This window comes from Musa acuminata, chromosome BXJ3-3, assembly GCF_036884655.1.
Source record: "Musa acuminata AAA Group cultivar baxijiao chromosome BXJ3-3, Cavendish_Baxijiao_AAA, whole genome shotgun sequence".
Taxonomy (NCBI): Eukaryota; Viridiplantae; Streptophyta; class Magnoliopsida; order Zingiberales; family Musaceae; genus Musa; species Musa acuminata.
In genome coordinates this window covers 5,890,523-5,917,326 of record NC_088351.1, presented here as the reverse complement: position 1 = coordinate 5,917,326, position 26,804 = coordinate 5,890,523, and the positions used below count along the sequence as shown (strand labels likewise).

Here is a 26,804-nt window from a genome sequence, read left to right as displayed (position 1 = left end):
TAATTAATCCAAGAACGCCGGACACGTGAACCCACTTAAACAATGCATCCATGCATACCGGACGAGAGAGACAGATGGGATAAGTTCACTCGGGAGGATTATTGAGAGAAATTTGACTTTTTTCCTTTCATGCGTAGCCATCAAAGATAGTATTAAGGATTGGCTTCACATAATTTGGAGGTTAATGTTGGTATGGTATAATGTGATGGCTGTCATGCACATCCCGTAAGCTTAGTCAAACGAAGGATCAAAGCCCCAATCATTTAGCTTAGGATAAGTCTCGCTGACAACTCATCGCCCGCCATCTTCCCCGGCCAGCTACTGCGGTCGCGGGCCCCGCAGAGCGTTAAAAAAAGAAATAATAATAATTATTATTATTATTATTTATATTCTCGACTTGCCTCCAATGTGATCGGCACGTGTCACGTGTGTCTCCGCCGACCAGCGAACACCGCTGTCCTCGCTGCTCTGGCGGGTCCCGCAAAAAAAAGCAGAAAAATCATTGACTGCCCTATAGCGGCCGGAAAAGCGACAGCACCGCTGAGAAGGGGCCCACATGTGGAGCCCACAACAGGGCCACATGTGGAGCCTACAAGAGCGTGTGAAAAAATTATTCATTTATTTGATTCATTCTCATGTGATCTCTCGTTATAAATGTTCTAAAAAGAATAAATAATAAGAAAAAAACATAATCACATTAAGGTTAATCAAACAAATGGTGTTTTATCTAAGATAAATTTTCATAGTTGGCTTACGGAATAATTTGGTGTTCGATATTCTTTCTTTTTTTAGTCAGATAATTCTTTCCCTCTTTTTCTTTGTCCACTTTTTTCCCTTTTCTTATAATCAATATATGTAACAAAATTAAGAACGCTTTAGATTTTGTCACGCTATGTAAATATTCTTTATACCAAAAGAAGTTTTCTTTTGTGATAATAGATGAAAAAAAAAAAAAAGGAGAGAAGAGAAAATAATAACAAAATAAATAATATGAAATCGGACGACCACCATAGTCATTAGGGCCTCAGGCATTTGAAATATGGGAAAAAAAACTATTATTTTGATTGATCAATTGGATATCTCTCATGTTCTAACATCTTTTTATAAACCTAAAGCAGAAGAAAACGAAAAAAACTAATAACGAAGAAAATATAATCTCATCAAGAATAATCAAATAAATAATGTTTATATTATTTGAAGAAGATAAGTTTTCATTTATTTATTTATCTTTTTCATTGCGCAACTAGAAAACAAAATTTAAAATTCTATGGATAATTTTCACATAGTAACTTATAGAATTTACAGGAAATTTTATTTAAATATGAGACAATTAAGGGTTCGCCTCCTCTGACTACTTATTGATCACTAGGGTGACGACGCGATAGCAGATGCGAAAGCTGTTTGCTGTTTGCTGTTTGCTGTTTTGCAGCATCACACACCCCTTCGCTGTTTGACACACACTGTCCGGTTAGCAACGGAGGGCGAATGTGGGTCGGTTACCTACGCGTGTCATTTCCAATTCGCCCCGTGTATAAATACCCACCGAGCTCCGCTCTCTCATCATTCTTCCTTCTTCTTTGCTTCTCTCGCCGTCCGTCTGTGTGGGTGTGTAGGTAGGTGTCTGGGATTTGTCAACCGGTCGGCCGGCATGACGATGGGGAGCGAGATGGAGGCGGACATCGACGATTTGCCGAAGAACCCCGCCAACTACATGGCCCTCACGCCGCTCTGGTTCCTCGACCGGGCCGCCCTGGTCCACCCGAACCGCCTCTCCGTCGTCCACGGCCCCAGGCGTTTCACCTGGGCCGAGACCTACCGGCGATGCCGCCGCCTCGCCTCCGCCCTCGCCGCCCGCTCGATCGGCCCCGGATGCACGGTGACTCTCTCTCTCTCTCTCCTCCTTTTCTACTTGAGATTCCTTTGCCTTTTCGTGGTCCTATGCACACAGGACCCTCTGAGCGTCGCGTCGACCGTCGGATTCGTATGGCTGACTTTGTTTTGGATCAGTGATTCATACAGCAGATTTATTTTGATGATTTCTTTACATTTTTTTTATTATTGCCTATTCATTTCTTTCGAATCTATTCTCTCTCCTCATTTCCTGTTCTATTTTAATTGCCTTGTCTGATCCGGTTGTTTTTAAGCGTTAAGATTCGTGCTGAGGATTGGATGTGTATGTCTGCAGTTGATTTTAGAATCAGGAAAATTAGATTACAACTTTTAGTTTATTCTTTTGATTTTTCTTAGAATTTCGGATCCTTTACTCTTCTTGCTCTGTTCTATGGTCGGGTATAGAACGGGATGCATAAAAATGATCTGTGTGGTTGTTAATATGTGTGTTATTTTCTTTTTATTACTGTTTGGATTCAATGTTTAGATCGCTCTGATTTCTCCTGGTTAGGGTTCCATATACGGTCCTCGGAGACTCGTATTGAGGAATTAATGGATGTGGATTTGATTATTCTGGATAAGGGATTTGATATGTTTAAGACTTGATTTCTTTCGCCTTCCTCTTACTGATTTGGTTTGTCGTGGTTATGGTTGTATATGGGTGGTTTTGATATCAGATGTGCGTGGATGAAGTACACTCCGAATTAGCGGATAATATTCTGCTCTTAATTTATTTATTTCCTTTTTTACACTCACGCCAACAATTTTCCTACATAAATTTTATTCATGCTTTGTATTTTATTTTTATGTCATACACTTAGAAATGGGATTAGATTTGCTCATCTACTTTACTAGATTAAAAGAAAAAAGGGTAGAACATATCATGATGGTTGATCCATATCATTGTCATTAAAATTCTTTTAACATATACATAAATGATACCGATAAATCTGCCTCATGCAACTCACAGAATAAAACATCTCTTCTTGCTTTGGAGTAATCTGCAGATGATCGTTCTAAACATATTCACATGTTTCCTTCAGTTCAAAGTCCAGAATGAACATGTTTGGTTAGCTTTCCAGACAAATAAGATTCTTGAACATGGAAATATCCATCGAGGACTTTAACAACTTGTAAGGAATATATGGTTGCTTCACCTCAAAGCATCCATCTGCTTCTCATGGTAACCATATAGATGCAGTGGTCAAATAAATATTTAGCTTAAATCATATATGTTATTCATTTTGTTAGGTGGCTGTAATTGCACCAAACATCCCAGCTCTCTATGAAGCTCATTTTGGAGTTCCAATGGCCGGAGCTGTCTTGAACACTGTCAACATTAGGCTGAATGCTGCTACCATTGCCTTCTTACTGGGCCATTCCTCGGCAGCAGTGGTTATAGTGGACCAGGAATTTTTCACTTTGGCAGAGGAAGCTCTGAAGATCATAGCAGATGAAAAGAAAGGTGCTTTCAAGCCTCCTCTCCTCATTGTTGTAGGTGATGAAACATGTGATCCCAGGGCTCTTGATCATGCTTTGAGAAAAGGTGCTATTGATTACGATAAATTTTTGGAATCTGGGGACCCTGATTTTGCTTGGAAGCCTCCAAAGGATGAGTGGCAAAGCATTGCACTAGGCTACACTTCTGGGACAACTTCTAGTCCCAAAGGAGTGGTGTTGCACCACAGGGGTGCTTATCTTATGGCTCTAAGTTGTGCTTTAATATGGGAGATGAATGAGGGAGCTGTCTACTTGTGGACTTTGCCCATGTTCCACTGCAATGGTTGGTGTTATGCATGGACAATGGCTGCCCTTTGTGGAACTAGCATATGCCTTCGCCAGGTAATGTTGCAATTTGCTGTTTTTTATTTTGATTTTTGTTTTTTTTTGCATCTTATGTGAGTAAGACTTATACTTGCCTTTTATGCTTTAACTAGTTCTGTTATGAGTATATTGAGTTGATATTTTGATCCTCATGTTCCTACTAAATAAATAATATACAAATCTGGCCTGAACTATTTTCCTGATGGTTAAATCTCCAACTTGGTCCGTCACATACAAAGATACAACATATCTGGACATTCTTTGGTAGTAGCACAAAAAGATTCCACAAGACCATAAAACAGATCCATTCAGGTAGGACAACAAGAACTGTGTCAGTGAATTCTGTGTCCTGTTTCTATTTACTTGCTTGCAATTTCTTTCTTTTTGTCAGGGAAAATTGAATTTTAGTTTTTAAACTCTATTCTGCCTTATTTACTGGTGGACTGAATGATTTGTTCATGTTTCGTTTATCAAAAGGTAATATCGTATAATTCATCAGTCATCTAAAATAAAAAGTCCACATAGTTGTAGACTTGGCCGAGGAAAGTTTTCTTGTTTTCTTGTTTTTTGCTGAGAAAAGCAGCTTTGGATTCTTAAAGCTTAATCACTTTGTGTTTTTATTTCCTTGTTGGTCTTTCTTGTTTAGGTCACAGCCAAGGCCGTATACTCTGCCATAGCCAAGCAAGGTGTCACTCACTTCTGTGCAGCCCCGGTTGTCCTAAACTCGATCGTCAATGCGCCTCCAAGCGACGCTATCCTCCCTCTTCCCCGTGTTGTCCGCGTCAACACTGCTGGCGCTGCTCCGCCCCCAACGTTGCTGGCGGAAATGACCAAGCTTGGTTTCCGCGTCACCCACACATATGGCTTGTCGGAGACCTTTGGCCCTTCCGTTGTCTGCGCATGGAAGCCGGAATGGGACCTTCTTCCACTCGACGAACGAGCACGTGTCCATGCCCGTCAAGGTGTTCGCTACGTCGGCCTGGAAGGCCTCGATGTGGTTAACTTGAAAACCATGGCTCCAGTCCCTGCCGACGGTACCACGCTTGGGGAGATCGTCATGCGAGGCAATGTTGTGATGAAGGGCTACCTGAAAAACCCAAAGGCTAATGCGGAGACCTTCGCCCATGGTTGGTACCACTCCGGTGACATCGGTGTGAAGCACCCAGATGGGTACATAGAGGTGAAGGACCGCGCAAAGGACATCATCATCTCGGGGGGCGAGAACATTAGTAGCTTGGAGGTGGAGAGCATCTTGTACGTGCATCCCGCGGTGCTGGAGGTCTCGGTGGTGGCTCGACCAGACGAGCAGTGGGGGGAGTCACCATGTGCATTTGTGACCTTGAAGGATGGTGTGGATCCATCCAATGAGCAGGCACTAGCAGAGGATATCATAAAGTTCAGCCGTGCAAAGATGCCGGCGTATTGGGTCCCCAAATCTGTGGTGTTCGGGCCGTTGCCCAAGACAGCTACGGGGAAGATCAAGAAGCATGAATTGAGGACAAAGGCCAAGGCAATGGGACCTCTCAAGAAAAGCAGGCTCTAAATTTATTTCGCTGCTTTTGTTCTGGTTTACAGTTTATCCTGATGATACCGAGCTGTTGCTGTTCCAAAGTGGTCTAAAATTTTTTTTCTGTTCCTAATCTGGGAGAAATTTCAACAAAAAGTCTTCCTTTTGATGATGAATTCGTAATAAGATTTGTACCTTTTATTGGAACTTTTGTCAGGAGAATCTGTAAGTGTAGAACTTTGTAGTGGGTTTCTCGTGGGGTTATATATATTTACTTTTTGGTTTAGCCTAACGTGAGGAATCATCATCTTCGGAGTGTAACACAAATAACTCAGCTTGGTCTAGTGGTAAAGTCAACTACTTTTTTAAACTCAATCGTATCATCTATTTGATCATGTCGTCAAGATTATTATCAAGTTATGAAGTTGATCACACTGTTAAACCGTTTATTCTCTATTATTAGAGTTGATAGATAGAGAAATATTAGTCTCAATTAAGCTTGACACGTGATGACGCAAAGAGAAAAAAGCTCTAGTCGAGTCATGCAAATATGTAACTCAATGTAAAAGGCCAAGAGAATATTACACTTGTACCATAGAATATTTTTCTTGTTAAACTCGTTATGAAAAGCCATAGGATCATAGTAATCAAGGTGAGCGATTATTTATAAAAAATTATTTATTTTATTCTACTATTAACTTGAGCATTGAAAAGATCACGTCAAAAAATTCATTTAATCTCGATCTTCGTATAAAGCCACTGAGTGATCGAGTGTTCAAGCTTTTGACCACATAAGACTTCTTGCACATGTAAGCTTGAATCGACTCAAGTTGATCCAAACATCACTAATGTCATATACATTATTTTAATACTAATGGCACATCATTCCATCAACCCGCTCAACAGACCTAGTGAGAGCACTCCCGCCTCGACCATAATATAACCAAAGCATTCTAACATCCGATGCATCCTTCGTAGGCATAGACGCCTTTAATGTATGATGCATCTTTTACAAATAAAAGCATTTAAAGCATTTGATGCGCCTATCATAGACAAAAGCATCATCACATTTGATGTATCCTTCCCAAATATAACATCTTTAATGTGCAATACATCCTTTGTAGACAAAAGCATCTCAAGTGTCTGATATATTTTCTACTAACAATAGATATCCCAACAATAGATATGTCATTATCAAACATAAATATATGTAACGTGTGATACATCCTTCATGGATGAGACTATCGAAAGTGTCTGATATATCATCCATGGATTAAAAAGTATCCTAATAATCAATGTGTCCTTCATAAACATAAGCATCTTTAACATGCAATGCGATGCATCCAACGAGAACATCTAAACTATTTGATACATTTTTTGTAAATAAAAAGTATTCTGACGATCGACATATCTTTAAGAGTTTTTAATTCATGATGCGTCCATCATGGATAAGAGAATCTTAGTTTGATATGTCCTTTTCGATAAAAAAAATATATATATCCTAATGATCGATGCATCCTTTGTCGATGCAAACATCTCTAACATGAAGCTAACTTGCCCGCAGCCCTATAGTAGGTCAATCGCATCCTCCTTCCGTCACCCGATATGACATCTCTGCTTGCTTCACAGTAGCACAGTAGCATATCAATGACAAATCTATCGCCCAACAAAGGTCTGGTCTCACAGCATCTGTATTGTAGATTAGGTGGAGAAGATGACTCCATGCAAAGAAGAAGAAGAAGATGATGCAACATTAAAATTATTGTGCTGGTATGGATCAGATGATAACACAGTTGCCCATGTGTTAGACTAGTCATATTATGTATATATATAGTTTTATACGAAAATCAAAAGTATAAATTACAAAGAAATATTTTTACTTTATCCTAATTTAAATTACTAATAAAGTAAACACGTTTTTCAAAGAAGATTTTAGCAAGAATTCGTCCGTTACCAAATTAGTGCATGTTTAAACTCGTCATACTGGAATTACTTATTAGGAAAGTTCTTATAAGCATTGTTAATATTATATATTATTATCATATTGTAATTATCTATTTTCGGATTTGGGTTACACAAAACCTGTTCTTATTTTCATTTTTTATTCAATTAATCTATGTGATTCATGATTCATGTAATCTTTAGCACCCTCGCATAATTACTTCTCTTTTTTCATTCTTTTATTTTGAATTATTGGTTTGAGACTTAGTCTCAATACCGCTAAAAACACCCAAAGAAATCTCCTTAAAGCCAACTGATTTCTTCAGTACGTGTGATGCCTAAGTAAAAGAGCAACAAAGGAAGAACAACAAAAAGCCTTATATATTGTAGATTGACACACATGTAAACAAGCTAAGAACTAAGATTGCAACTTGTGGTCTCTCTTCATGCTAAGTAAAAGGAGATGAAGAGCAAAGGCATGAGAAGTGACATGAATGCTGGCACAAGCAGCACATCTCCAATGTTTGCCTCTCCGATCACATCACCTGCACAGTGAATAAGACATATCAGAGAAGTCAAAGATTTATGACGATGAGCACACATCACTGCGCCATGTAAACCTAAAAAGTTCTAATGCTAATAGGTGAATCTGTTCATCGAACTGTTTGGTAGACATCGTTCTGTCCTCATCTGCCGCACCGAAGTCACACCGTTGCGCACCAAACTAGGACATGGGGATGGGACTCTCACCTCCATAAGCAACACGACTCAGAGTGGCGTTGCTGCTGCCATTTCCTCCTCCACCACTGCACGCCATTTGAAATATGGCTTGCACTCCTTGCATCAGTCCCGGCCTGTAGAATCCGAAGCTGGACATTATGCCATCAAAGCAGCTGGTCATAAGCATCATTTCGCCTAAGCATGGGGAGCTGCAGAAGCTGGCGGTGGCGTTGTCCTGTTGAGGCACAGTTGTGGAAGAATTCGACGTCGCGTTCGCAGTTCCATTGGTGCTTATTCCCATTGATGTCAGGCAGTTGTCGATTACCTGCAATCTCCGATAATTAATCTCACGAAGGATTTCTCATGAGTTACGAGCTCACTCACAGTTCGGTTATCGAAACAAAGAGCAGCTCTTGCAACAATCTGGATGGCATCCTGTGCTGCATGCATGATTTTGAGAAGAGCAAGTTAGGGTTTCTCGTACATAAACCCACGGATATGAGCAAACTCACATACCTTCACAGCAGGAAGAAGCTATATAAAGCAACGCAAGGGCAAAACATGGGTGCTTTAGTGAGAGAGAACGAGCCATGGTACTGAAATATGAGACAACAATTTCCTAGAGGTAGGCCAAACATATATAGCATTAGAATCTACTGAAACCCTCAGCTTGAGTTCATAATCTCACCTGCTACATAGTAGTACAGTCTCGATGATGAGATACTGCATGGTTCATTGGAGTTACTGACCATCTGCCGACTGACACTGATGCAGGAGATGGACAGTTTGGTGTACTACATTCAACAACTGGTTAAAAAGCACTCAGTAATCAAACCTAAATTGAGTTCCAATTTGAATGCATGGGAGGACTCACAATCCATGCAGCTTTTTCTATGGTTTCATTGACTTGAATCCTTGTGTCTGATGCAGTTAGGCCAGAACTGGAAACGTATGATCATTGCTTGAAGCACAAGCTTCCAGGACCATTGAAACTGATATATATATATATATATATATATATATATATATATATATATATATATATATATATATATATATATATATAGTACTCAATATTTGTACTGCATGATTGCATATTAAAAGGATTACATAGTGTAGTTTCTTCTGGTTGTGGAGCTCCTCTTGACCTGAGGTGTAGATATATATATATATATATGTATCATTCATGTTAGAGCCATGTAATTATTCCTTCTGATCTGAAGCATTGTATATATGATGCACTTTTTGCTCAGCAATATGGATTAATGTGTAATTCGATATGCTGTCATGTGAAAGACTTTTGTATTATTTTTGTTGTCTGGTCATGCCACACCAACCTCAAGCAATAAATGAGATGCATATTTTTGTCATTATGGGGAGACATATTAAAGATAAATAGATGGAATCAATTCTATCATACTTCAGGCTTGAAGTTGAGTAAATATGCTATAGAAAGAGTAGCAGTTATTAACCCTATAGATCATCGCCATGGGACGGTAAGGGAAGAACCCTAATTGGTAAAAAAAAACTCACATTCACTTGTTATGCTTTTGGAATAAGTAGGAAAATAAGAAGAATACCGTGATCGTTTTATTCTAAATAAGTATATTGAATTTTTTATATTTATAAAAACATGAATATATATATTATTGTATTTATTATCCATGATGATTGGCCTATGATCATGTCGGTAGGCGATCATTTGAGACATGTTGATCATGCCGATCTGTCTTATGCATCTCGATCATTTGTAAAAAAAAATTAATAATAGCATATCGAATATACCAAATTTTCGACATCAATCTGCAATCACAAAATTAATACGAATTCATATTCGTTAATCAATTCAACAAACTTCATAATGTGCATATTTGACGGTTGTAAAGTTAGCATATATAACATCTTCTTCCAAAAAGAAAGAAAATGAGAAATTATAGATGATGTAATAACTCAAATTTCATGTGTCTATGAAATTTGACATATCATATTCCAACCTTATGATGCTTTAGATGGGACGCCACTGCTGAAATTTTGTAGAAGAGGAAAGAGCATAAAAAAAATGTAAAGAGAAAGATGGAATGATTTCGTGGTTTCATGGAGAAAGATGGATAGCCCTCACAATCGAATTATCAAACAATGATTTCATGGTTTCGAACCCAATCGAAACTGATACTAGACGCTTAAGTTTCGGGTCTATTCCATTGGAATCGGAACTAAATATTCTAATTTGATTTTGAATCGATTAAAAAATATTAAACATTAAACACTACTAAAAAATACATATTTAAATATTAAAAAAAGTTATGAGAAGAAGCACGAGTTAATTTTAAATTATTCATAGTTAATTACCTTTAGTATTTTGATCTGTGTTTTAAAAAATTATATTGACATCCATATAACTACAAAAGTAAAATATAAATGTTCATTTCTCTAATGATATCAGTTTTACTAATGAAAATATGAAAACAATGAATAAAAAGATAATTTTAATATTACAGTTTGTGGTGATGGATAGCAATACCGCTAGGAGTTGTGGGTGGCTATTGTCGATAAGAGATGCAATGAGACGTGAGGGCTACTCTGTAGATACAGAGAGCATCAATGCAGTTGTCGAGCGGTGCCACTTGACATTTGCATCAGTGGCTCTTTCATCGCTTGACAATTACATCAATATTAATGCAAATGTAGAATGATAAAAGAATTGCTCGACAATTGCGTCAGTATCAACGCAAATACAAAATGACTCTCATCTCTTATCGTCGTTCTCCTTACCACAATAGTCACCGGTGGCCTTCAATGACATCATTGTCCACCACCACTAACGTCGTTTGTTACCATTGACATCGTTCACCATCACCGATTAGAATATTAAAATTATTTATTTATTTTTATTTTTATTAGTAAAATTAATAACGTCGGGATAAATAAATATACATATTTTTTTTATTTTTATAATAATATAAAAAATAATATAATATTTTAAAAATATAAAGATCAAAATATAAAAGATAACTAACTATAAAAGATAATATGTAATTAGCGTACGAAAATGCTTTGGAATGGGGTGGATCCCTCGAGGAGAAGAGATGTGGGGCCGAGAGATTGGGTGGAGCCAGGGAGGTTGGCTCTGTGGGTACAGGTAAGGAGGAAGGGTCAGTCCCCACTTCTGCACTGTAAGGTGGACTTGAAGAAGACTGTGAGCTAAGGAGATTCATGATGGACACTACTTTGAGGTATGTTTTGAGTGAGAGAAGCTTGTATTCATAGCTTCCACAACAGATCTGTAATCGTGCATCCATGTCTTGAATCCATCAGCTGGAACTTAGCATATTACTTGCCATCCTCAGTACATTTCCACATGCCAAATCGAAAATGGTTCATGTGGTGAGAGAGAGAGAGAGAGAGAGAGAGAGAGAGAGAGACCCAAGAATAACTGTTATAACGAAGGAATCCAAGAGAGAGAGAGAGAGAGAGAGAGGGTACAAATTTTGATGCATAATATTGTAGACAACAACATGTTTGGCACTGAGTGCGGAAGCTGTCGTCCTAAAGGAAGTCTCTAAAGAGTCTTTAGAAAGAGAATGAGAAGAATGCGACATAATTTTGCCTCTCTTGCGTCCTATTGCACTATTAGCATTGATTGCATTCCATCGCACTGGTTTGTTCTTTATGAACAATAATGGATTCTAGTTAGGGCACCATCAAATGGGTGGGAAGGGCCCACCAACTATATGTCATTTATGTAATATCTATTTCATTTCTTTGGCTTGGACCATTATGAACTCGATTCAAGTGTATATGTCAAGCCTAATATAACTCAAATATGACGTGAAATTAGAATAAACTAATACATATTGAATATTTTCCAAATAAAATGAGATAAATAGGTAATTAGATATTAATAAGGGGATTTAACATTATGTTTCTCCCAACTCTATACTTACTCAAATGTTTTCTCACTTCAACACATTATGTCTTGATTTTGAAACTTCAAGACAATCAAAATCAGTAAATACAGGAGAAAAACAATGTTCTACATTTTGAATGCTGATATTTTATAGGGTCCATATTAATGTAATGTTATGATGCTGTTTTACTATCTTATCTATTTCTTTGGTCCATAAAAGTTTATGTAATTGCAAATTTTCTCAAATACTAATAACTTACAAGTAAACAAAATATTATTATTCGAGGATTAGTGGTAATTACATTTATTATAGAATTAATCGAACGAGGATATGTAATTTTAATGTTTTTAGATATTAGATATTGATAAGGAGCTTTAATATGTGGATATTCAAATATTATATTCCTCCCAACTTTACACCTACTCAAATGTTTTCTTAATTCAATAAGTTAGCCAATCATAATGATTTAATCGACTCTTCTTGTCCGAATAATCCGAGAAGATTTTACATAATCAATCTCATAAATTAATTTTCTCTTACATTCAACGGTTACTAAAACCTACTTTACATGAGAGAAACTCTATTTAATTCTCAACTATCCAAATCTCACAATCTCTTAAGTTCTCAATGCTAATTTATACATCATATCAAAGTGATCTTTGTTGATGTAAACCCCAAATGTGTTTTGCATGACCTATGCCAAACCTAATCATCTTTTAATATCAAACTTGTGACAAGCCCTATAAAAAATTAAATTCGATTATGAAACTTTAAGACAATCAAAATCAATAATAAATATAGGAGAAAAATAATATTCTAAATTTTCTATGCTGATATTTTATTCCCTAACAAATGATTTAGGGTCCATCTTACTGTAATGTTATGTATTTTACTATCTTATCTTTTTTTTCCATAAAAGATCATGTAATTATATATTTTTTTAAATGCTAATAACGTACAAGTAAATAAAATATTATTATTAGAGATTAATGGTAATTACATTCGCCGTAGAATAAATCCGACGAGGATATGTCATTCACGGGAAAGCCATTAATGGATGTCACATTTTTTGAGGTGACGTACCAAAAAAAGTGTTCACCCGGACGCTCGCTTCAAGACGGACTCAGAAACGTCCTCCAAAGGACGCTCGAACCTTCTAGTTTCTTCGCGATACACGATGTAGCAGACGTCCTTTATTTTCTTTTTTTTGACCGAACTCACCCACCACCAGAACACCGCCCTTGACGTTACGTCCCTTCGCTAAATGTCGTATGGGTCCCACATCTGTCTCCTATCATTGGAGGGGTAGATGGGTCGGTGGCGCCAGGACGAAACACACCACGACTGCTGTCATCTTTACATACCAGCCGTTCAACGTGGAGAACACTAACCGCCTCGTAGAGTGGGACCCATCACTGGTTGAAGCAAGAGGACTAAATAGTAAATGCATTATCACTGTAATTACCTAAAGCAAAGATCGACGTGGGCTGCAATAACTCCACGAATTCTGCTACCCTCCACCCACCCATCGCCAGTTTCGTTCCCATCAAAGGCGTATGAAATCAAGCAGCAATTATTGGGCGTCCTCCTCATTCTCGAAGCATAACATGCCACCAACCACCAAACTCCACCCTATGTGACGCACAGCGGCCCATCCCACCCCCCACCCACATGTCCACTCGACTCTTATCGATGCTTCCATGTGTGTGTGGATCAAAAGAAAAAGAAATACCCTTATAATTATTACAGTAAAAATTGAACTATAATATGACTAAATTACAGATTGTGTCAACAGAGTACATATCTGGAAATCGAGAATTACTGCTGCAGATGGAGATCGTGTGTTGATCTGAGCGCGAGGGGCATTTTGGGGGTATTTGTGGAAGAGTACTCCTACAGGAGGAAGACGAAGAGGAGAATGGAAGAGAAGAGGAAGGGGGATGAGGGATTTTGGAAGGGGACGGCACCGGAGTAGTAATTTGAGGGAAGGGGAGGGCTGTAATAGTAAAAGGGGAAGTAGGGTAGGAAGGGATTTGGTGGCGGCGGCGCCTTATAGTAGACGTTGGTCGGCGGAGGGTAGTAATAGCCTCCGCCGGAAGGGGGGGCAGGTGAGGTGTAGACGTACGGCGGCGGAGGGGAGTAGTAGTAGAACGTGCCGGGCGTGGACGACGGCGGCGGAGGGCACTCGGCGGTGGACGGTGACGGCGGCGGAGGAGGAGGAGCGGGCTGGCAAGGGTTGTCGCAGGAGGCGCACATTGTGCAGGAGGTGCCGTCCCGGACGGCGGCCCTCGACGCCATCACCGGCGGCGGGGAGGCGGCGGCCGCGAGCAGCAGGAGCAGCGGGATCAAAGCTCGGGGAAACGGGAGGATCGCCATCGAACCTTTCCCCCTCGCGGTCGCCGAGAGAGGGATAGAGGGAGAGTGACGCGAGTGAGAGAGACGGGGGATGGTTCCTGAGGCGTGTGAAATAAGACCGGGAATGGGTGGGGTTTCTTCTGTCGATTCTGCCCCTCCAATGCTTTCATTTTCAAGTATATGTCCTCTCGCACGCGAGACACACGTGTGAAGAGCGGGTTCACGCGTGTGAAACGGGATTCGAGTTTACCTTGGCTTCTAAGCGGATGAGGCATGCGGTCACACGTGCGATGGATGGGTGAATCGGGTGGGGACGCGTGCCATAGGACGCGCAATAAGTTGTGGTGGCCTTTATTAGGTGGAAAAGCGAGGGAAAAGCGAACAGTGGGGCGTTTGAGAGGGAAAGGGGGCGCGCGGATGGGTCCTCTTTACAGTGCGATTCACCTTTTGCTGCCTCGTGTTGGTGGATCCTTTTGGACTACTGTATCCGTGATAACCTTGCAAGCTAAGACATCAACACATACAAGCAAGCTGGTTATGATTTGATTCGGCATCTTAGATGTACTTGTTGCTTAGCTTCATGAAGTCGAAGAGTTATCTCCTGCCTTGGTTTCAGATCGGTGTCTCCCACGGCAGCATTGCAGAGCGATAGGAACCTTTTTTGCGTGCGATATGCACACTTTCTACTATTTATTATTTGTATTAATTACAAAGATGTTTATGACGTGTCATCCATATCCACATGGTGGTGATGGTATGACAGGAATGGTTTGGGATCACCATTTGGCTACCAATCACAATGTGTACCAGATCATCATGTCAGCTCCACATGGACACCATTCTTGTGTCACATCGATGACAATGCACAACCATACCATGTCAACCTCATTAAGAAACCCTGTTCCATTACAAATTTCTTGTATTGCATATTTGGAGATGAAAAGTGAAATAATGACTTCAAAAGGTGACGATTATATCTTATTAGCTCATTCATAAAGTGTAGCCTCAAGGTCCTAAATATATTGTTAAAGATGCTTACTATATTAGTTAATCTAGACTGGTAGATCATCGTGAGGTTTGACCTTGAATCCCTCCTTAGTCATTTACCATATGCAAAAGAAATAAAATCTCAAGTGCATAAATAATGTTTGTAATTTTTAGCACATTAATAGAATATAGAGTTATAATGGTGAAGATTGTTGGAAGGTAGATGTTCTTACGTAGCAAAATGTCTTCCGACATCGGTTACAATAATAATAGATATCATTAGGCATCTATTAGGTGAAATTGAAAAGTGAAATATGATGAAAATAATAGAAGATAAGAATAATTATCGAAGAAGCTTTATTAAAAAAGTGAAAAAACTTAAATACATTAACATGTCCTCCTATTTATATAGATTAAAAGGAAGGATTAAGAGTAACTTTTGAGCTATTTGGTTTTACTAGTTTGGCTCATACGTCTTAGATTGGGGTTAAGAGTTTATTTCGATCATTTATGGTATTTTTAAATATTTTTAAATATTTTTAAATATTTTATCATAGTGATCAAAATATTATAATAGATCAAAAATATTGTAAGAGATAAAATATTATAATAAATAAGAAAAATTATAAGAAAAAACAGGTTTTTTCAAATTAGGAATTATATTTTTAAAAAATAAAATGGAAGATATCAGTTGAAAAATATCTAAAATATAAATATTTTATAGAAAAATCATCTTTTTATTTATATAGTAATTAAATAAATCATAAACCATCTTTTCGAATACCAATTAAGATGCCGAGCCTAATGTGTTGGAACTACTACGTGACGTGAACGGTCTCGATTAAACAGTGACGCCACCGCGGCCCCATTAAATGGTCACCTCGCTGCTGCTGAACCACCGCGAGTGATGCCATCCCGCTGCTTTAAATGCTCACTAACCGGTGTCGACTCGATCCATTAATATAAACGCTGAAGGAGGAGGGACGAAGAAGCGACGCGGGCAGATGGAATCGTACAAGGGCGGCTTGAAGGGGTACTGGAAGCGGCGGGGGTACCACCACGCCGACGGCGGGAAGGGCCGGCGGCGCCTTTGCAAGGCGGAGCTCGGCGGGGGAGGTCGGCGGCGGCGCCGGTTCTGGCGGATCAGGATCTCGCCGCGCCTCGGCTTCCTCCGCGCGGCCTCTCCCCGGCGGATCCTCGCCCGGATCCGCGACGCCTACGTGCGGATGATGCTCGGCTTTGCCAACTGTGTCGCCTACGGTGGCTACGGCTACGGCGGGGTCGAGGTGACGGGTCTCGCCCGGCCGGCGCTCAAGGAGTACGACGAGAAGGTGCTGGTGGAGATCTACAAGTCGCTCGTGGTCCGGGGGCCGGTCGTGGCTGCCGATGGCGCCGTCGCGCTCCGGCGATAGGTGCGCCCTCCCCTTCTTCGTCGGCGTTGGTTTCATTTCTCGTGCCCTAGTAGTAACTAATGGTGTTGAGCTATTTCGTGTTCTAATTTCACTGTCCAACAAGAAATTGTAATATAAATAAAAGAATATTCATAATTTTCTGGAAACTCCTCTCACGTCCTGACAACGTACGACCGTGATTTGTTTTGTTGTTCTTTGCATTCAAATCAACGGTGCCTGTGAGGGGTGCCTATATATGTACGACCCTTTCACCCTCGCGGGCCGTGACAACAGCAGCCCTCGTTGATGTGCCTCTGTGGAAGAAGACCTCACCCTCGACGAGGAAAGAGAGCAACGGAGGCGACCGCGGCTCCTTTCGCGATAGGTCCGACGGAAAAGAGAGTAGGGAAGGCGGTGGTAGACGCGGTATGACAGAGAGGGGGCTCAGTGGCTATCGTTGGTAGCTGAGGACTGCTTAAAATCACGGCTATTTACTTGATTCTTTAAGGTAGGGGACCGGATTTGATATTGACGAATTGGAGTTTCCGGCGTTGATGATTACGTTACGGTGAGTGGACGGGAAATGCGTTAGGAACGCGACAGGTGAGACGGTGGAATCTCTTTATGAGTTGGCTTTTCTTCCCTGTGGAGAACACCGCACACCGCTCACCGAATACTGAGCTCTGTCGTCGAGCTCTTTATTATTAGTCGGGAAGGCGTGCATGCGATTCATGCCAACCGGATTTCAATTTTTTATAGTCGAATTTTTTATGAATAAAATTGTACGTCAGATTCAGATTCATAATGGATATGAGTGTCCGTATGTGAGGTAGGGTTGTCGATGAGTCAAAGTTTTCACTTAACAAGGTTTATTTACTCTTTATGTCTGTTCGGGATGGATTTAAATATAAAAATTTTAGTTTGGATTTGCGTTTGTGTTCTTAGGTTACTATTTTAGTTTGGTTTAAGTATAAATAATTAAGTGACCTCACACCTTATCATACAAACTCTTATTTATTGTCATCGGATTAGTATGACATACAATTATGTTAATTATAATATTTGATGGTTCAATCAATTGTTCTTCACACTCAAGATAATTTTAATTTATCATCAAAAACTATCATCATGAAAGTTCTTTATATTCAAATAACTTATTTTAATTCATTATAAAAAATTATCATCGTAAAAGTGTTTAGATATGTCACTTGGGAGCTCATACGATTATTTTCAACCTTTCAAACCCTCTTGTTAATTTTACGGTAAGTTATTTATCAAATACACCCTGGCGTAATTTTACAAAGAACTTAGTTACTTCCTAACGTTGACGCTTGTTACGAGTTAAGCTAGGTTGGCTCCAAATTCTCAACACATCGACAATCAAAACTTATCATAGCAATATTAAAATTTACAAGGATAAATATATTAGGATCAAGTCGGCACTAAGAGGCGGATGAATTAGTAATTTCAATAAAAATGACGTTGATTCAAAGATTCGTTCGATAAAGTTTATATCCAAAAAAATGTTTAAACGTTCGTAAGTGATTGAGAGCAGTGAGCAAGTAAATTAGTGAGTGATGAGAATGAAAAATATGAAATAAATGGTAAAAAAAAAAAAGCACACCAGATTTATAGTAGTTTGATCGTCGTGACCTACATCCACTTTTGATTTCTCCTTTGTTAAGACTACCAACGTCCACTAATGATCCTTCTTCAACGAGAGAATACCAACCATCCTTTTACAACTCTTTTTCTTTTTTACAAGTTTAGGAGATAACCTTTTATAAGCCTTCAACCACTCTTAGATTGATCACAAAACTAAAGGAGGAGGAGGATATTAAACACTTTTTCAACACTTTTATTATCAAAATCTCAAACTTTTGTTCACATTTTTCGTGCTCTTTCATGCAGAAAAGAGTGAGATATTTATAGGCCCCAATGATTTCAAAAATAGAGTAAAAAAGTGCATCATCCTAGGTTTTCGGAGTATTGACAATGACGGTAACATCACTTGCAAATTGACACTGGGTTGGGTGATACGACTACCTGATAAAGCCTATGACGGTACCACCACCTAACAACATTAACTGCCAGCGATACCACCGTCGACGGTACTACCTTTTGATATGGCTCCAAGTGGCTGAATGAGGTATCCAACCGGCCCTTAATCGAGTTAGTAGGATTTCTTCTAAAAGTAACTCAAATTAAAATTATAACTATGATAATTAAGACTAAAACAATTATGATACACTTAATCTAATAAGTCTGGCACGTCAATTGTTCAACCAAACTCTTTGTGAACTTTCGATGATCTTCCGGCAAACTCTCAGCGAACTTTCACTGCATCGTCCGATCCTTCGGTGTATCACCGATTCATCCGGCCCGATGCCCATTTATTGACTTCAGGCTAACTTTGATTCTTTTTTAATTATTTTATCTCTCTCACGATCGTAGTTAATCTTTGTCTCACTTATCTTAACACATTGATTAGATCATTAATTCACCAATTAATTTTATCATCAAAATTCGATATTCAACAAAATATACTGATTCCAAAAGGATAAAAATAAGGTGATATTTAAACTTTGAAAGTAAAAAAGAAAAAAGAAAAAAAATAAAACGTTGAGCAAAATAGGAAACAGTTCTCTACTGCTTAAATCTCTGTTTCATCCCTTGCTTTCAATGTTGGTATCAGTTTCACATATATATTATGCAAGAGAGTCCAGTTGGATAAGCTATCTTCTCAAAAAGAGTTGGCCAACTTGGATAGGCATCAACGGTTCCTTCATGTATCCAACTTGGATTTGAATAACCATTAATGAATAATTTACCTCATAAATGTATAAGAAAAGGGCTTTCACATATCTATCCTTTTCAAGTTTGTAAATAGCATATTTGTCTTTGATACATGTAAAGTTTGGTTCATCTTTCAAGCATGTATATATTGATTGCATTTTTGTAATCCAAAAAAATTGTCTCTTCCTCCTACACAGTCAAAATTTATTCTGTAGTTAGCTAATCAACTATGAATATGGAGGAAAAGAAAGAAGATAAAAGCTGCACTTGAGAAGCTCTTCCCCTTGAGGAACATGAGGTCTCCAATTGAAGTGGAAGTTGATTGGAATCTAACTCGATAAATGAAATAGTAATGGTTTCGAGAAAGATTATTCCAAAAATGTAACAATATCAACCCTTGATCCTATTCTAATCCTTTGTCCGAATCGATAAATTTCGATCAAAGATAATTATTTGTGATCTCAAACTGACTGCTCCTTCCTCTTAAATTGGACTACTAATGGGTCCTTCTTATAGCAAGTAATTCACATGTAATGCATTATATATATATATATATATATATATATATATATATATATATATATATATATATATATATATATATATATATATATATATATATATATAAGAGAAATCTTATATATCCTCTCACGTAAACCTTCTCTCGACCTCTCTAAATAAACCTATTCCTTTCACTTATTTATATATTGTTGTTCATAGCTTTGATTACACATATTTAATAGTCCACTGAGTGCCGGTCTTGCAGCTATTTTTGTCTCGTGCAATTGCTTAGCACTATTAATGTTTCTTTCATGTGGGGTTATGTTGTCACCTCATTATCAATCAAGCATTGCTAGTTCAACTTGCTGTCTTTGTTCGTCTTCCAAATTAGGGGTAGATTCATTGTGCAACATACGTCATACTAACAACTGGGCTCCATAGATTACCATATCCTTCTCTCGTTCATTCATTCATCTGTCCCCTCACACATTGTGTTTCTCCTCCTCATCTTACTCCTTAACCTTCTTCATCAATCAATCTATTAGCCTTGTAATCCTTATTTACAGTATTTATACTTTTCTATAATTACTAAATAAAATCTATGGACAAAGATCTGAATATCAAATAACAATTAAATATTATAAATTTATTTATATTTTATTTTATTTTAAATCAATTTAAAATTGAATCGAATCGTCAACACAGCGGCAGATGAACACGCATGCAATTGATTGAATCGGGAACGAAGCACGTTGTGCATATCCAACACTTGGACATGTTGGTATACCAAACCATATGAACACTGCGTGGCAGTTTAGATAATACACGCCAATTATCGGGGCGTTTCGTGTGACTCCCAGGAAAATATCTCCCGGCCTCGAAATTCTCGAACCTTCACCCCCTTCCTCTTTATGCTGCTGCCCCCGCAACCTTAGCCTCACATTGCCCTTTAAAGAAATCCAAACCCCGCCTCAGATATTTTCTCGCACCCCGCCCCCCGCCCCCGATCTCCCTCCTGTAAGCCACATTAATGCTATAGTGGTGATCGATCTCCGTCCATGGACGCTTCCGGGCCCGGATCCGACGGCTCCTGCTACTACTCCCTCCTCGGGATCCGTAGCACCGCCTCCGCCTCGGACATCCGCTCCGCCTACCGCTGCCTTGCCCTGGTACGTCGCCCCCATCATCTCTTCCCTCATGTCTTCTTCCTTTTGTCGTTGGGGTTTCTTCTGATCACTGGGGTTTCCGAGGGGTTGGGCAGAAGTGGCACCCGGATCGGTGGGCCAAGGAGCCGGCGGCGGCGTCGGGGGAGGCGAAGCGGCGGTTCCAGCGGATCCAGGAAGCCTACTCCGGTAAGTGACGGTTCTTGTTTGTTCTCCCGACAAGCTAATTACGCAGTCATTAACGGAGGCTGCGGTCTGCTGTTCCCGCAGTGCTCTCGGATAAGGGCAAGCGCGCCATGTACGACGCCGGCTTCTACGACCCCCTCGACGACGACGGCGACCAGGTTTTCTCTATCTTTTTCCTTTTTACTAAAAATAAATCATCACGAGTTTTTAAAAATAATATTGGTTTTTTGGACGGCCAGGATTTTTCTGATTTCATGCAAGAGATGCTGGCGATGATGGACGGGGTGAAATCGGAGGTAATCTCGTTCACCTCAGTTAATCTGCGTGGATCTTAAAGAGTTTTCTGTACGTGGCACTGAATCAACCGTTGGTTCCAACCCGCGTTACGGGCGAAGAGTTGATTCAAATGACGAGAATTCCCCTGAATTTTCAATTTCTTTCACATTTTAATTGGAATATAATAATAATAAAATACGATAACTGGCAGAAGCCGGACACGTTGGAGGACCTGCAGCGTATGCTGGCGGAGATCGTGGACGGCGATTCGGGGAGCAGCGGCACCGGTGGCCACGCGAACGGCCGTCGGGTGCCGTCCGATTCGTCTAGGAGGAGCCGCAGCGGCCCGATACGCAGGTGAAGTTTCTGATCTCTGATCCGGTACTTGATTGGAAGAAAAAAGATGCAATAAAGGTGGTAATTTGTTCTACGGAGTCGAGTCAGTCGCCATGGTCGATATTTTTTGTGTTGTCCTTATCGTGTAAAGGACTGTAGTAGGTAGACGATGACCGCCAATTGCACGCACGCTTCTTCCTTGTGCGTAGCTGCTTTAGAGGTTCCACACCATGAGGTGGTCCAGATCTGGAACTGGCATAGGAATCGGTGGCTGTGGAATCGGGGAATCGTTTGATGTGGGGAGCAGATCTGAAGATATTTATTCTTATTCGCATGGGTCATTTTAACGAATGTCATCTTGACAGACACAATAGTTTTATTTGATTCTTCGTTCTTCGTTGTGGTGATCGAAGAAACTAAATAACTCTTTGGGGTGAGAAAATGAGTTTAACATCGTTTAACGTGGATCCTATGAGATGACCCATTAAATAATCTTTGAGAAGTTGACCCGAACCGATCATTGGCATGTTATGTTTATTGTCATCGGATCGTTGGTTGAACCAATGAATCAATCGATAGAATTGCATGTTTTAATTAAAATTATTGTCAAATAATTAATTATAGCAATGTACTATAAACGTGCTTAATATGATAAAATGTAAATAGTACGAAATAATTGGAAAGCGTTTAGCACCAAATGCCAAAGTGAATACGAATGAAATTAAAATATAAAAGATTGTTATGCCTTACAATATAATAAAAAACAACTATACTATCAAATATCAACTAACTAAGATGAAAGTAACAATATTTTTATACTATCTATCATGTTAATTGAGATAGTTTTATTGAAATAATTTTTGTAGTATTGCAAACGAACTCTCAAATTGGATGCGGTAAGATCACCAACAAAACTCAAAAGACTCGAAGAGGTGAGGAGATCATCCATCTTATGCCACAAAAAGATGACTAACAAAAGCCAACTTGAAGAGGGTGAAGAAATGTAATATCTTACACATAAATGGGGTTTGGAGTCTATTTCCAATATGTGAAAATTCCATGACGACAACAAACATGGTTTACCGAATGAGAACTCGGTTTTGCCATTCTCATCGTCTAGTTCTTGTATTCTTTGGCCATACAAGAATGGCGGAAAGAAGGAAACCAAGGAAGATGTGATCCCTTCCCAGTATATATATTCATGACTAACTAACAAAGGATGTCGGTTCGGGTTAAGGGTATGTCAATTATTCGGTCGAAGGTACATATTCGGACCGGACTTCTTCGTCTCGGTTGGTTCTTTCGAGCCGGGCTCATTTGTTCAAAACCATTATTCTGGATGCACGGCTTGACATGTGATTTGGTTTATGCGGTCAATAACCGACTTGATCTTGATAGCTATAATAAAGCTAATTATATTGCTTGTAATGTAGAGATGAATAACTTGTAATAAGACTACTTTGACATATCGATTCTTAGACTTCAAAATTTTATATTGAAAAAAATTTCTATATTTATGAAAGTAAAATATTTAAATTTATTTATCATAATGTCATCAATTTTATCGACGAAAGATATAGCACATGCAGCAATAACACAAAAATAATAAACAAAAAGATAATTTTAGCATTCTCGGTTAAGGCATTTGCGTTAGTGTTACTCTGAAATTGCGTCGGCACCGTTTTACAATTACGTCGACAAAGGGAGAGGATGGAAGAGATGACATAGTTAAGTTTGTTGTCAAGGATGTGGGTGATGGTCGTCAGGTTGCTCATTGTTAACTCGTCGTCCACGTTGACACGAGTCATAGAGCAATCCATTGATCGTATTTCGTCGATTTGAACCGGCCTAACCACGTTGGTTTCACCCACATGGCCCTATATACCTCCCATGATTGAAAGTCGAAGCTCTCACTCTCTAAGGCATCGGCATTTAAGAAGACAAGCGGGGCAAGGCTTTGTAGGTTGTAGCATGGGATCAATATTGTCTTCACTATATTATGTAGCTAGCGCTAGTCAATCCCTAAAAGCCTCCTCATGACCCACTTCATGGCCTCTGACATCAATCGTAGTCCCTCTATCGCCCCCACGAGACGATGTGGGGGAGGATAAAGAAGAAGTAGACGCTTTTCAAAAGAGGTGCTTTGTTGTGATCGATGAGGATGCCATTGCGTGGAACCCAGGTGTCGTTAGCGTGGAAGAGTGAGCGGGCGCCATTGCGAGTAGCAAAAAGCATGACAACAAATATGCCCTCGATGTCGATGCCATTAATAACATTGAAGTAGTTGGAGACTATGTCATCGAGGTTGTGGAACTTGTACCTAAGAGGTTACTTAAGGTGCGCGAGGGTCATTCCCAAGAGTTTCCCCTCACATCACACCGCCACCACCATCATTGATGTAGAGCATGCAGACCTTGCCCCTTTGGATCCTGACACGAGGGGGTGCCACAGATGTTGCCTCCCTTTGCCTTATCTCCTAACATCGCTCTTCGTCCTCTTCCTCATCCAATGCCACTCTCTATCTGCGTCACTCTACATCTATGTCGACGGGCATTAGCAAGAGCTGAGGCATTTGCATCGGCACAACACCATCATACGTTTGTTGATATGACACAAGGCTTTTACCTTACCTCCCACTGATATAGTTGCATAGCGACTTTGACATAGATGTCTTATCTAGAACATTAAAATTATCTTTTTTGTCAATCATTATTATGTCATTCCTGTACATGCTATCGGTCACATATTATATCTTCTATCGGTAAAATTAATGATATTAGATTAAATGAGGTTAAATATTTTATTTTTATAACTATATATATTTTAATATAAATTTTTTAAGTCTAATGATCAAAATGATCTAACTAAAAGAAATAATATGTAATTACCTCTCAGTTGTCATCGTGATAAGTTTTACTAGATGACAAAATCTTTTACTATCTTTTCCTATAAAATAACTTTTATCTTAACTTTTAATTATAAAACTTATAAAAAAAACTGACATGGTTAATTAACCTTTAATCAATTTTGGACCTTCGGATTAGATATTATTTGCAGAAGAAATAGTTCATAACATGAGAATACCCACAGTAAAATAAATCATTTCGTAAGATAATACAAACTTAAAAGAATTATTTTACATGCTTCATAGCGATCATAAAGAATTATTTTTCGATAAATTTTTGAAAAAAAACATATTTTTTCTATTTTTCCAATATGTCTTTTATTTTTAAATCCTTTGACGATGCTCCTTTTTTTATCTAATACCCTAGTCACCTGCCTATTTATCCTCTATTTTTCTATGGACTATCTATTTTTTCCTCTATTTTTCTAAGGACTATCTATAAGATGAGCTGATATAATTACAATGTTTTTAATACTGTGTCATAGTGTTTTCAACAATATAAAAAATATTATAATGTAATAAGTATTGTATCCATTGGAAAGGGAAAAAAACAAATATACGTGGATGACTATCAAATCAAGGATATTTCAAGAAAATATTATACTTTTTGAAAAATATAAAAAAGATGGTTTTTTTTAGGATAACGCACAATTCTCTTAGAATAAAACCCCAACATCCTCTCTCATCCATACTAAAATTTTTTAAAATACATACGGTATTTATATACCATACATTCTTTGATGTTTAAATATTTTCTTTTTTCCGAGCAAAATATTTTTTCAGATATAAAACCCATGCTAACTTTTTCACCAAATTTTCATGCAATCAAATTAATTATCAATCAAGAATTCGACGAACACATGCCAATCGAATATCGCTCTCTCATATATTTATGATATCTTCTCTAATTTGTTAGGTCAAGTCACACTCAAGAACCAATAAAGAATGATTTTACTGATAAGTTTTGTTATTGCCTGAATGCTAGAGTTGGTACGATTTGATTCTATTTCCAAGACGCAAGCTGATCCTAAAGACGGACGCGATAGTCTTGAGAGGTGATTGGAGTGGAGGAAAGTTTGACTAATGCCTTCTCGAGATGCTACTTGTTTGTTCGAGATGGACTCTTCAGTAAGCTGAGGTCGTTTGAGCTTTCTTGGGGTTCTGCAGATGAATCGAGGTGAGCATTGGCTTCCCTAGGATCCCCCACACAAGTGGTCGTGTCGAGGGAATTCCCGATCCGACCTTTTCAATGGTAAAATCAGCAATGAGGATGGATTAGTGAAAAAAAAAAAAATTCATCCCTTTTTAAACTTTTAGGGGTTACCTTTTATATATGGATGGTCGATGACGGGAGGCTGATGACTCCTCTCCTTAATCTATGGTTCTTCAAGAGCTCATTTATATCGATGGTTGATTGATACCTTTCCCCGTAAAGGACGATCGTAAAGGTACCGTTTGTCTAGGGTGGCATCTGTACATGATAAGAAAAATGATGTAAGGGATTAATACAATCGGAAAAGGAGGAGATAGGTTTAGCAGTAGAGATTAATGCAGTCGAAAAAGGGGGAAATAGGTCCCATCGTCAAGAATTAATGTTCCCGAAAAAAGAAAGAGATGGATTCCATCGTCAGATATTGATGCTCCATACGATCAGGTGTGTAATCTTTCCCAAAATCGCGATTGTCGGGGGTGAAAAGTTGAGCAGGGGGAGTTGTGTGGGCTCTTTTGCCATTGATACTGTCTAGGTGGAAGCGGATCGTTGGGCGTCACTTTATTTTGTATCAGATTTCTTTCTCGATTTCCTGTTCGTTCTTGCCACCGAACACAAGATAACAATGTAGTATCAATTTCCTCATCTGTGAATCATTTGTCAATCCCCATCCTCTTTCGGTTGCACTTAGTCATCACTATGGTGGCTGGTATCATATCTAAGAACACCCACCGATAAGAATATTAATAATGTATTTATATTCACTCCCCTTTCCTCTAGAAATAGTAACGTAATTACTTCGGTCAAAACATAGCACCGCAACAACGCTGTACTACTTTGACACGCAAAACTCCCATCACCCACCTACCATGTCGATCGCCCTATAAGTACTGACAAAGAGATCATCG

At 39.0% G+C, this 26,804-nt stretch overlaps 5 protein-coding genes across 7 annotated transcripts; 3 read left to right on the top strand and 2 right to left on the bottom strand.

Moving 5' to 3' along the window:
• The first annotated feature begins 1,563 nt into the window (after nt 1–1,563).
• On the top strand, nt 1,564–5,507 carry LOC103977657 (acetate--CoA ligase CCL3). Its single transcript, XM_009393231.3, has 3 exons — nt 1,564–1,876; nt 3,142–3,732; nt 4,361–5,507. The coding sequence occupies exons 1-3, from the start codon at nt 1,649–1,651 to the stop codon at nt 5,255–5,257; spliced, it is 1,716 nt and encodes a 571-aa protein (XP_009391506.2). The 5' UTR covers nt 1,564–1,648; the 3' UTR covers nt 5,258–5,507.
• A 2,018-nt stretch (nt 5,508–7,525) lies between these two features.
• Nucleotides 7,526–8,496, bottom strand: LOC135633220 (uncharacterized). The gene is made up of 4 exons (XM_065142433.1): nt 8,399–8,496; nt 8,267–8,322; nt 7,913–8,207; nt 7,526–7,707 (listed from the first exon to the last, which is right to left on the bottom strand). The coding sequence occupies exons 1-4, from the start codon at nt 8,472–8,474 to the stop codon at nt 7,607–7,609; spliced, it is 528 nt and encodes a 175-aa protein (XP_064998505.1). The 5' UTR covers nt 8,475–8,496; the 3' UTR covers nt 7,526–7,606.
• A 5,034-nt stretch (nt 8,497–13,530) lies between these two features.
• On the bottom strand, nt 13,531–14,289 carry LOC103977656 (leucine-rich repeat extensin-like protein 6). The gene has a single exon (XM_009393230.3). The coding sequence runs from the start codon at nt 14,164–14,166 to the stop codon at nt 13,684–13,686; it is 483 nt and encodes a 160-aa protein (XP_009391505.2). The 5' UTR covers nt 14,167–14,289; the 3' UTR covers nt 13,531–13,683.
• A 1,778-nt stretch (nt 14,290–16,067) lies between these two features.
• Nucleotides 16,068–16,690, top strand: LOC103977655 (uncharacterized). Its single transcript, XM_009393229.3, has one exon. It carries the CDS (start codon nt 16,137–16,139, stop codon nt 16,542–16,544), a length of 408 nt encoding a protein of 135 aa, XP_009391504.2. The 5' UTR covers nt 16,068–16,136; the 3' UTR covers nt 16,545–16,690.
• A 4,104-nt stretch (nt 16,691–20,794) lies between these two features.
• On the top strand, nt 20,795–23,261 carry LOC103977654 (chaperone protein dnaJ 6). 3 transcript variants are annotated; one of them, XM_065140691.1, is made up of 6 exons: nt 20,795–20,989; nt 21,082–21,172; nt 21,254–21,327; nt 21,409–21,465; nt 21,657–21,802; nt 22,648–23,261. In XM_065140691.1, exons 1-6 carry the CDS (start codon nt 20,879–20,881, stop codon nt 22,679–22,681), a joined length of 513 nt encoding a protein of 170 aa, XP_064996763.1. In that variant the 5' UTR covers nt 20,795–20,878; the 3' UTR covers nt 22,682–23,261. The 3 variants fall into 3 exon arrangements, with proteins under 3 accessions (XP_064996763.1, XP_009391503.2, XP_009391502.2); XM_009393228.3 differs by lacking the exon at nt 22,648–23,261 and adding an exon at nt 21,944–22,165 and having other exon boundaries at nt 20,796–20,989; XM_009393227.3 differs by lacking the exon at nt 22,648–23,261 and adding an exon at nt 21,941–22,165 and having other exon boundaries at nt 20,796–20,989.
• The last annotated feature ends 3,543 nt before the right edge of the window (nt 23,262–26,804 follow it).